At 37.8% G+C, this 11,120-nt stretch overlaps 1 protein-coding gene across 1 annotated transcript; it reads right to left on the reverse strand.

Moving 5' to 3' along the window:
* Positions 1-821: 821 nt before the first annotated feature.
* UMPS (uridine monophosphate synthetase) lies at positions 822-10,580 on the reverse strand. Its single transcript, XM_044666730.1, has 6 exons — positions 10,422-10,580; positions 8,998-9,151; positions 7,071-7,724; positions 4,743-4,918; positions 3,923-4,037; positions 822-1,157 (listed from the first exon to the last, which is right to left on the reverse strand). The coding sequence occupies exons 1-6, from the start codon at positions 10,578-10,580 to the stop codon at positions 988-990; spliced, it is 1,428 nt and encodes a 475-aa protein (XP_044522665.1). The 3' UTR covers positions 822-987.
* Between the last annotated feature and the right edge of the window lie 540 nt (positions 10,581-11,120).

The raw sequence follows: 11,120 nt of genomic DNA on the forward strand, positions 1-11,120 counted from the left end.
CAAGAAAGAAAATCATGTTGTACTTCTATCCACTGCTAGTTTTCCAAGTATTTGAAGAAAAATGTGAAGAGGCTTCAAAGTCACTAAATTGTCCACACTCTCTGATCCAGTAATACCACTTCTGGACATAAAATCCCAATATAAGGCCAAAGTCGGAAGCAAAGGTCCCAGAGATGGAAGACTGATAAGAATGAATGAAGAGTACACAAAGCAAAGGGCACAGTGTATACAGTGATTACAACATGAAAGAAAGTAACAATGAAAAGCGTCAGAACTCTGCTTAACGAGCAATCCTGAATCCAAAGGACAATGAAAAATATCTCTTTCCTTTCAACAGTGAATGGTGTCCTGCTTAACTATAATTCTTTGTGACAGGGGAGGTGATTGAGAAGTGATCTTATTGGTAAAAAAAAAAAAGGCATCAAAACAAAATACTTTTTTTTTAAACTCTTACCTTCCCTCTTAAGTTTTGATTTGAAGGCAGAAAAGTGGTAAGGGCTAGGTAATTGAGGTTAAGGGACTTGCTCAGAGTCACATAGCTAGGCAGTATCTGAAGCCAGATTTGAACCTGAGATTTCTCATCTCTGGGCCTCTTAATCGACTGAGCCACCTAGCTGCCCCATTAATGTTTTTTAAAGGGGAATAAACCCAAACATCCCTTATACAAAAATATACAAAGTATGAAAGGTTTATGATGAAAAATCTAAGCCTCTCAATCTGGCTCTTTTGACCTTATTTAGGGGGATAATTTCCCTGGTAATAAAAGGTAGGTGGAACAGATAGTATGGTTGCCCAAGAAAATGTATGTCACACAAAAAAACCCTATTTTAGAAGGTATTTATTACCATGGAGTGACTGAGTTGTTACATATTTGAGTGCCTGGCAACTCCCCTAGTCTTTACAATTTTGATCTTGTGCTATGGTCAATGAGGTTAAGGAATTTGAGAAGTAATATTTTAAGAAAGTAAAAAAAAGTATTTGTGAGGCTCAAACACCAAGTCTAGCCAAGTAGGCTTCCCAGGCAGCTTTTCTGTACATTTCAGCTGCTTCTAGATGATCTGAGGCTGTCAATATGCCACGGCCCACAATGATGATGTCAGAACCTTGTTTACCAATAACTTCTTGAGGGCTCTTATACTGCTGGCCAAGATTATCCCCTGTGGTGAAAAAATAAGAATGATGTTATTCATCTTATGACAAGGGCTAAAATGACCACTTATCTAATAGTATCTTTCATGTAAACTGTTTGACAAAACTACCTAAAGCAGCTTTAACTAAAATGCTAAAACCTATTCTTAGCTTTTTAATTTTCATTCTTATATACTTGTTGAATTGATTCAGTCCTGACCATTCTTCATGACCTCATTTGAGTTTTTCTTGGCAAGGATATTGGAATGACTTGCCATTTCCTTCTCTAGCTCATTTTAAAGATGAGAGAACTGAGGCAAACAGGATTAAGTGATTTGCCCAGGGTAACCCTGCTAGTAAATGTCTGAGGCCAAATTTGAACTCAAGTCTTCCTGACTCTGGGCCCATAGCTTAATTCACTACACCCCATTCTTTTATACTATGCTGTTCTAAATAGACGACTCCTGGCTATAGGCAAAATGAGCTCTCTTTGAAAATGGGAGGGGAAAAAAAACCATATATATTGTAGTTAGAAAAAAATAGCACTGACCCTCTGCTACACACTTAATAAGTTTTATATCAGCCAGATTTGAGAAAAAGTAAAGCTTATATTTGGATCAAGGCTGGATTTTTGGCGGGAATTTTTTTTTTTTTAAACTTACCTGAAGTTCAGAAGATTGTAGGATCAGCTCCTATCTGGGTCGCCAGAATGTGTTGTTGATGAAAAGGGAGGAAGAATGAGGATGGGAGAAGGTATGGGAATAGGAAGGGAAAGGGAGGTAGGTAGCTAGGGTAGCCCCCAGCACTGGTGGGAAATTGACCTGAGCCCTTCCTTTGGAGCTCAGTAAAATCGGGTTACACTTTAGGGATAGAATAAGCTGGGTTTAGGTTAGGAAGGGGAAAAGGTCTGGGGAAGCTAGGAGGTAGATAACCAAGGTACTCTGGGGGAAAAGACTCTCCTCAGTCTGGGGAAAAGGCGCTTCTCCAAAAAATGCCTCAAACACTTGGCACCCCTCTCTCTTTTATATTTTCTCAGATACCTCCCACAAAGGAAGTGGGATGTGTCTGGGGAAGTTGTGGTAGGGAGCCCTGGGAGATGTAGTTTTAAAACATTTTAAAACACTCAATGCAAACAACAAAGAAAAAATTTCTTATAAATACATCATGTTATTTAACCTCTTTTTAAAAAGGAAAACATGCTGGAGGATTTCATCCTTTTTTATTTTATTTCCTACTTTTCTTAAGGTATTTTGTAAAACAAAACTTTCAAATATTCCCAATAGTCCTCATATTTATCATAAACCATTAAACTAGAACTAAGGGCCTTGGAGGGCATCTAACATGACCCTTTCAATTTTACAAGTGAGGAAAAAGCCACAATCCTCATTGACAATCACTGCCTTCTCAAATAAACTTCCACAGGTGAGCAGACAGGTAAGTGTAATCAGAATTTGACCTATAGCTCCACCCTAATTCACAGTGACAGAATGAACAGTACCTAAGGCACTGTGAGCATGTGAATTACAGCTGCTTCTATCACTTGGTCTGATTAAATACAGCAAAAGGGCTAAAATGTTTAGCATAGACTATTAAAAAAATCTTAGTCACTTTGAGGCTTTTAAGTCATCAAATATTCCAGAGAGGACATTCAACTAATCCTTCTGAGGTTCACTTTGCAATCTATGGGGCCTGGGGTGGCACATTAGCTAGATTTTCTCAGTCTTGTGGTGAATTTGTATAATTGCATATTAGATTTCACTAAATAAATTAATGAATAAGTTTATAAAAATTTGTCACAAAACTGAGAAAGTTTAGTGTGCCACACCAGGCCCCGTACTGGGTTAAGTAGTGCTGCCATGTATTTTTATTTGAAACTTCCTCCTTCACACTTCCTGAAATTCATTCTTCCCCCAATAATTCTAAGTTCTGATGCAAAATAGCTTTCATTTACCCAATCCTGATTTTATAGACTCATACACATAAGCTCATTAGTACCCGTAAAATGTAAAAATGGCCTCCACTGGAGGATCATCTGCCTGTGGATGGCATAAATAGGCTGAAAAAATATACCTACCATTAGGAATATTCATATCTATGAATATTAGAACTATCTAAAAATTAGGAATGGTTGCCTTCCAACACCAAAGAATACTTACCTTTTTTTAATGTAAGCTTCCACCTTCATTAAAATACCCTTCCTGGACCATTTTTTCCAGGCTGGAGTAGTTGGGCTGTATAGTCTTTTTTTAATATTTGTTTATTATATTAAAATGCCCATCTAACATCCTCCTTCATTCTCTTTTCTCCATCAGAGAAGGCTGTGTAATCTTTGGAATCAAACAAACCTTAAAAGTTTTCAATCACAATTGTGTTCATATAAAATCAGAAACCTCTACTCTATATTTGTGCAATCCCACTGGCAGATATCCTGAGGAGTTCCACTTTAAAAGGCTATAGTGAACTGTGCATCTCAAACTGAAAACATACTGGTCAATACTACTACCACTACTCCCCCAACTCTATTTCCTACCCCCTTTCCCTGCCTCTCAACATACATAGTACTAAATCTTTGAGGGAAAAGCTGCAGGGATGTTAGGGGTAAGCTTCTGGGATAAACCTTCCGTTAAAAATTTCATAAGCATTTACTAATCTGAAATACTTCATTTCAAAGTAGTTTAACAATGACACTAACAAACCACTTTCAAAGTAACATGAATTATGGATAAAAAATCAATAGAGAGTACACTGGGTTAACATGTATAAGAGAGGCAACATGATCTATGACTATATTTACCTCCAGCTTGTAACTGGACACCTGGAGTCAAATGAACAAATTCTGGTTTCTTACTCAATCTTGAACCAGAAATAAAACCAATTACAAACTCTGAATGTTCTTCAGCCATTTTCACCTGGTGGAATTAAAAGACAAAACATGATTAACTATATAAGACATTAAGTTTATGGGAACAATATACCTTCTGGTCTTAAACCATAGAGATTTCATTTCATAAAGCAACTATGTGTAAATGCGCTGGGTGTGAAGCATGTCATCTTAAATCCAGACTAGAGCTTTCTTTCATTAAGGCCCTATTTATTACACCATGAAACATGGTCTCAAAACTCAGATTTATGGTATAATTCAGTGAAGCCAATCCAAGAAACCTAGAACCACTGATCAAATTTTGCATCTGACCCCTAAAAAAAATTAAAGGTTATTATGAATTATACTAATTCTGTGACTGAAAATAATATTACATCCTAAAATATTACAAGGAAAGAAAACTCCCTGAGGAAAAAATGCTTCCCCAGAAGAGTGAAATTTGTATTCATTCAAATTTATTTCCTGTGGGAGAGGAACTCTGGACACAAATCTGAAGAACTCTCCAAAGACTAGATCATTTACACTTGCAGGATGAATTAGGTCTCCTGACTTTACCAAGTACCGAAATCTTGAACAAGTCATTTGAAACTGATTGTATTAAGTAATTCCACCAGTTGTCCACAAAGAACACGAAAAGTATTCTTAAGATTTGGTTGGTGTGTATGTAATATGGCAAACACTGTTGTTTCTCTCTCCCTACCCATCCCTAGCAGTCTGCTAAGGTCTCACTTACAGCTGCTTTAGTGTAGTCACCCGTGGCTAAGGACCCAGAAGAGCTCATTTCTGCAATCAGGAGGCAGCCTCGGTGTATTGGCATCCCCACTTCACTCAGGCCTTTCACAACTCCCGGGCCTGGCACCACATGAGCATTTACTAGATCTGCCCAGGAAGCTATTTTGAAAACACCACCTAAGAGAAAGGGAGATAGATAGGATTACTCACAACTGAAACTTGTTCAAGCACTACAGAAATTTAAAATTTTATAGTAACACTTTAGTCTCCAGATAATCCTGAGAGCTTCAGCTGTTGCACATGTCTCCATGTTAAAAGTGTTACTGAAAAGCTAATGCTTCCACCAAAATAACTAAGTTTAAAGACCATAAAAAGGCTTGGGTATACAGCTGTTTTTCATTAACATGGTCTGAATTACTGATCTTCCTTGTTTGCTGAAGTTTATAATGGCAACAATGCTATTTCTTCTGCTAGAATTAAGATGAAAATAAATGTAGGCATGTAAATGTAATTAATATAAGACTCTCATATAAAATCAAACATGCAGTTTAGGGAAAAGAGGTTTTTGTTTTTTTTTTAGGAGACTAGAAGAACAGTTTCCAATAAATGCTACAGTAGATTTTAAAGCTGAGGAATAAAAACAGGTTTTAGGATGAAGTGTTGTTTTTCATTACTTATATTGCCACTAGATACCAATGCTCTAAAATATAATTGAAAAGAATAAGCTACCATTTTTCATGTCTGTCAAAACTTTACTATCACTTAAGCTTGATAACCATCTTAAAAGATTTGGTCTTTCCAAGCCTCGGCATTCCTTATCTCAATGAGTGCTTACACTCAATTCCCAAAGTCTCCAACTGTTCTCACCAACTGTTTTCCCACTTCCTACTCCACACCCCTAAAAGTGAGGAAAATGCTCTCTTCATTAAATGCTTTTTAAAACATTGCACACATATTTAGAGAGCTGAGGCATGGATTTGTGAAAGTGGCAGCAAAACCATGAGGGATTCTATTTTAAAGACAAGCAGCATAAAGTGACACCACCATCCTAAACTGACAGCAAGTAGGACATTTGTGATAATATTAAGTGTATTATCTTTGGATAAAAGAGCCAGGCCTATAATCCAGAGGTCCTGGATTCAAATGTGACCTCAGACACTTCCTGGCTGTGCAATCCTGGGCAAATCACTTAACCCTAATTGCCTAGCACTCTTCTGCCTTACTTAGTATCCATTCTAAAACAAAAGATAAAAGTCATAAAAAAAATACTAATGTTAGCTAAATGCTTTAAAAATATCATCTCATTTGATCTTTATAAAAATTTGGAAGATGGATGCTATTATTGTCCCCATTTTATAGCTGAGGAAACTGAGATAGAGGTAAAGTGATTTGCCTAGGGACATACTAATAAGCCAGATGGAACAATTTCTTAAAAAGAAAGCATTGGCCATGTCCAAAAATGTATCTCTCTTCTCATTCTTCATTTTAAATCATCAACTGTCTCGCATGAAGTGAAAGGTATACTTCATTTTAGACCTCTGTGTACTCAGAATTTATTATCTCATTTATCAGAGTTTTAAAGTTTAAGTTGTTTTTCTTTACAATATTGTGGTCATCATATAAATTGTTCTCCTAGTTCCTATCACTTCATACTGTATCAGTTCATAAAGATCTTCCAAGTTTCCTCTAAAATTGTCCATTTTAACTGTGGTACAATCGAACATAATGGACTTCTCTACTAGCAGCAATGCAATGATCCGGACAATTCTGAGGGATTTATGAGAAAGAACGCTATCCACATTCAGAGGAAGAACTGTGGGAGTAGAAACACAGAAGAAAAACAACTGCTTGATCACATGGGTCGATGGAGATATGATTGGGGATATAGACTCTAAACAATCACCCTAGTGCAAATATCAATAATATGGAAATAGGTCTTGATCAGTGACACAAGTAAAACCCAGAGGAATTGCATGTCAGCTATGGGAGGGGAGTGGGGGGAAGGGAGGGAAAGAATATGAATCTTGTAACATGGAAAAATATTCTAAATTAATCAAATAAATTTTTCCAAATTAAAAAAAATAAAAATAAAATTGTTCATTTTAGCATTCATTACATTCACATTGAGTAATTTTGCTTAGCTCTTCCCCAACACCCTCTTTCTTAGCTTATTGTTTTGGGCTACTTGGAAAAGAGCTGTTATAAATAATTATTGCATTTGGATCCTTATTTTCTTTGACTTATTTGGTGTACATACATTTACTATGAAGGGAGCTGTGGGGAAAAGAATATCTACAAAAATTTTTTATTAAAGGAATATATTTCTCACCTTCATACTGTTTTTTCACTGTGTTTCCTATATCAGCAAATTTTCTGTCTTCAAATATTAAGAATTCATGGTGTTTTGCTAAAGCTTTCAATTCCTCCATAACCCCAAGATCGAAATCACTCAGAATATCTACGTGAGTCTTCAGCATACAGATGTGGGAACCAAGAGTGGCCGCCAGATTCAACAGCACTTTGGCTTCAGTAGTATCAGCAGAAAGACACAAGTTGGTCTGCTTCTTTTCCATAATCTTGAGAAGTTTTGATGCTATTGGATGGATCCCAGGGAGCTGGGCACGCATGCCAAAACTAAGTTCTGTAGGTACTGTACTATTCTGCTCAGCAGCTACAAAGGTGTTCTCCTGAATAAACTTCTTCACTTTCCCAACCATATCAGCATCAATTTTTTGTTGTTGTTCAAGAATCTCTAGGATCTTTGACAAAGTACACACAGAATGTAAGTGAATACCCCGCTCTTGCAATTTGGCCTTGCCTCCCTGCTCTCTGTCCAGCAGCACAATGGCATCTGTGACTTTCAAACCTTCCTTCTGAAGGACCTCAACAGTTTCCCAAACACTAGAACCACTGGTCACCACATCCTCAATGATCAAACAGGTTTCTCCTGGATTAATTGTTCCTTCTATTAGACGTTTAGTACCTAAAAAAGAAAAAAGACTATTGGATTTGATTAAAAATACTAACTCCGGCTTGCCAACTCCAAAAAAGGTCTATCTTGCTTTGTTCCTAAGAAATACACCCCAGTGAGAACCAAACTACTTCCTACTGTTTGTGAACTGCCTTATTTTAAACAAAAATAAGTTACTAATATTTTTATTTTCTCTGCCCCACTTCCTTGATCCACCGTTTCACTTTTAAGAGTGAAATATCATCAGAAGGATGCATTCTTTTCTTTCTCTATTTTTCCCATCCTCTGTACCTTGCTTTAACTCCCCAGCTTAATCACTTTGCTTTGGAGCAAAAGACTAGCTTCTTTTTAGCATATTTTACAATAAATTACTATAGACTTTTAATTATAAAGATGTGATTCAAATGATATAGTAAAGGAAATTATAGGTAAAATATGTCTCATTATCAGAAGCAACTGTCTTCTTATCATTAGAAGTAACAATATTAACATTTATATAGCTCTAATCTCATCAAAAAAAGTATATAGTGACAATGATAGCGTTCTCAACTTGCAGATTTAAAAAAAAACAACTGAGGTTCAGAGATTGACTTACCTGTGACACTAGAAAAATTGTGCCTAGTACAGTGCTAGGATGGAATAGACACCCTTAGATGAGTACTTTTGACAGATATAGGCTGACAACAAGTTCAGGGTCCTAAACACTGGATGGGTTTGAAAAGATACCTTTTTATAATTACATGTAAAGTTTATGCTGTTCTAGAAGATCATTTGCTAAGAGTTTAACAAAAGAGTAGAACATGATGCTATTTTGATCCTCATTGAGAGACAGATAAGACATTCTCCAGACTTTAAACACAGAACAAATGTAGCTGGAATGGAGGGTGGGCTGGCAAAAATTTGATGGGTTGGCAAGTTTTGTATAAGACACTTTCCTTCTTTCCATAGGCCATTAAAGCACTTATTTTTTCAAGCTAATTCACTACAATGTCAATGTGAACTCTTACAGAATAGTAATAAAATTTGAAGCAATACATTCAAAATAATAAACTCCACTGTTAGAAAACAATTTGCAGGTACCATGAAGTAAACTGGCTGAAAAAAATCATCCAATTTTGACAAACCCTTATTAAACACCTATTAGGTGCTAAGTAAAACAAGAAAAGAGAAAATAATTAGTATAAACAAGTCCAAACTTGAAATTTTATGCATAAAATTGTAAAGCGCTTAGCACAGTAACAGTTGTATAAATGTTGGCTATTAATATGAAGATGCTAATTTTTACCATAATCTTTTGTCTCCTTCCTCCGAATGAGCATTGGAATTTGGTTGGTTGAGCAGATGACTGTTGCCAAAGGCAAAGCTGTATATGGCACACCACAAACAGTGTTAAAACTGAGCCCTGCATTTTGAGCAGTTTCAAACAAGATATTTGCAACCTGGAAGAAAACACACGGCAAAAAGCCAAGTTAGAGTTCTAAATCAAAGGGCAGATTGAAGAATGTAGAGAGGACTACTTTTCTACATACCCATTAATAGAACTAAATCTGCACATACAAAACTGTGAATTGTAAAAGATACTGTGCTGACTGCACATGAAGACAATGCTAATATTTTTTCTCTGTTAAGTTAAAAGACATTCAATCAAGAGTTGCTTTTCTAATCATGATAAATTCATTTGAATTTATCCAGTTTCTTATCTAGTCACTTTATGACTTATAAAAAGTTCCAAGACATAGATCCCTCCTTGTGATTCTGGACAAGTCACTTAACCCCCACTGACTAGCCCTTACAGGTCTTCTGCCTTGGAACAGATCCACAGTATTGGTTTTAAGATGAAAGGTAAAGTTAAAAAAAATATATACGCTGATTAATAAAGAGGCAGTTGGGTTGGGCAGAGGATACAGAAGCTGGACCTAGAGTCGGGAAGACCTGAGCTGGCTAACTCAGTTTCCTTACTTATAAAATGGAGATTCTAATAGTACCCATGTCTCCCAGGGATGAGGATAAAATAAACTAAAAATAAGAACAATAGCTAGTATTAAAATAGTTTACTAAGCAGCAGGTATTCTGCTAAGTGCTTTGCAATTGTTATTTAAACTCACAACAAACCTGGGGGACAAGAGCTTTTACTATTTATATTATAAAATTTGTAATTATAATTACGGCCATGTGGCATAGTAGATAGAGCACCAGGCCTGGAGTCAGGAAGACATCTTCCTGGGTTTAAATCTGACTTCAGACACTTGTTAGCTGTACTTAACCCTGTTTAACTCAGTTTCCTCATCCGTAAAACAGGCTGGAGAAAGAAATGGCAAATTACTTCAGAATATTTGCCAAGAAAACGGTAAAGTCAGGACACGACTGAATTACCTAACTAGGACAGCGAAAGGTATCAAGGGCCAGTTACAATAAACTCCAACGCTCCAGGCAAGTGCATCAGAAAAGCCAGAAACATCTAGGGTCAAGTTTGGCGTTTGCCTGGCCCGGGACAATTCATGTTACGTCTCAAAATAAAGGTCCATACTAGGTTATCGATCGCAAAACAGCTGCGGATCTACACTGGGGAAGGGATTAGCCTCCCGGGTAGCTTTTGAAATCAGGAATTCCAGCCCCAAAATAAACAAACGGAAAGCGGGCAAAGCCAGGTGCCCTGGTAACGGTCAATGGGAGCCTCCCAGGCCCAGGCTCCCGCTTTCCGCTTCCCACCTGGGTGAGGAGCTGCGGTCTGGAAACGATCCCGCGCAGGTCCACGTAGATGGGGGACGACAGCCCGCTTTTGAGCAAGAAGTTTCCGAATTTGAAAGCCTGCGCCTCATACAGCGCAGTCACCAAAGGGGCCAGCACCTCCGCCGTGGACGCCGCCATTGCCCCAAGAGCCTCGCTGTCAAGTAGCTGGCGCGAGCCCGGCGCATCCGGTTAAGCCAGTCCCCGAAGCACCGCCCCTCTGCCGCCTAATGCGCAGGCGCAGCTGACATATAGGCGGACTCCAAGGGCCAGGGGTTGTGAGCTGAGAGGATCCCTGAAGCACGTGTTCTCCTGTCAGCGCGCTTGTCTCTGGGGGTTCCTCTGGAGAGGGTCTGGGGAGAGAATGTCCACTTGGAAGATTCATTCTCGTTTTCCTAAAACCCATAGATTCCTTGGATTGTATGAGATAGTGCGGAAGAAAGACGGCAAGGGTAGGTACATCAGGAAACACTCCAAAAACTACTTGCATTTTCACTGAGCTGAATTCCTGGTAGGCAAATACACTTAAGAGATCAAATTTGTGTATTTGTTGAGTATACATTTAGGGCAAAGAAAGTTTAGTGTTCCAAATTTCAAACCATTTGTATTTTGGGATATTTCCAAGAAGCCTAATGAGTTGTCCTTCCCCCCCTCCCAGACACACCCCTCTTAGCACAAGAC

This window comes from Gracilinanus agilis, chromosome 3 (assembly GCF_016433145.1).
Source record: "Gracilinanus agilis isolate LMUSP501 chromosome 3, AgileGrace, whole genome shotgun sequence".
Taxonomy (NCBI): domain Eukaryota; kingdom Metazoa; phylum Chordata; class Mammalia; order Didelphimorphia; family Didelphidae; genus Gracilinanus; species Gracilinanus agilis.

Coding starts and splice junctions, on each gene's coding strand:
- UMPS (XM_044666730.1), bottom strand. CDS start 10,580: ATGGCGGCGTCCACGGCGGAGGTGCTGGCCCCTTTGGTGACTGCGCTG. Junction 9,152..10,421: donor GACCGCAGCTCCTCACCCAG/GTGGGAAGCGGA, acceptor GTTTTCTTCCAG/GTTGCAAATATCTTGTTTGA. Junction 1,158..3,922: donor TGTCCAGTTACAAGCTGGAG/GTAAATATAGTC, acceptor TTTTCACCACAG/GGGATAATCTTGGCCAGCAG.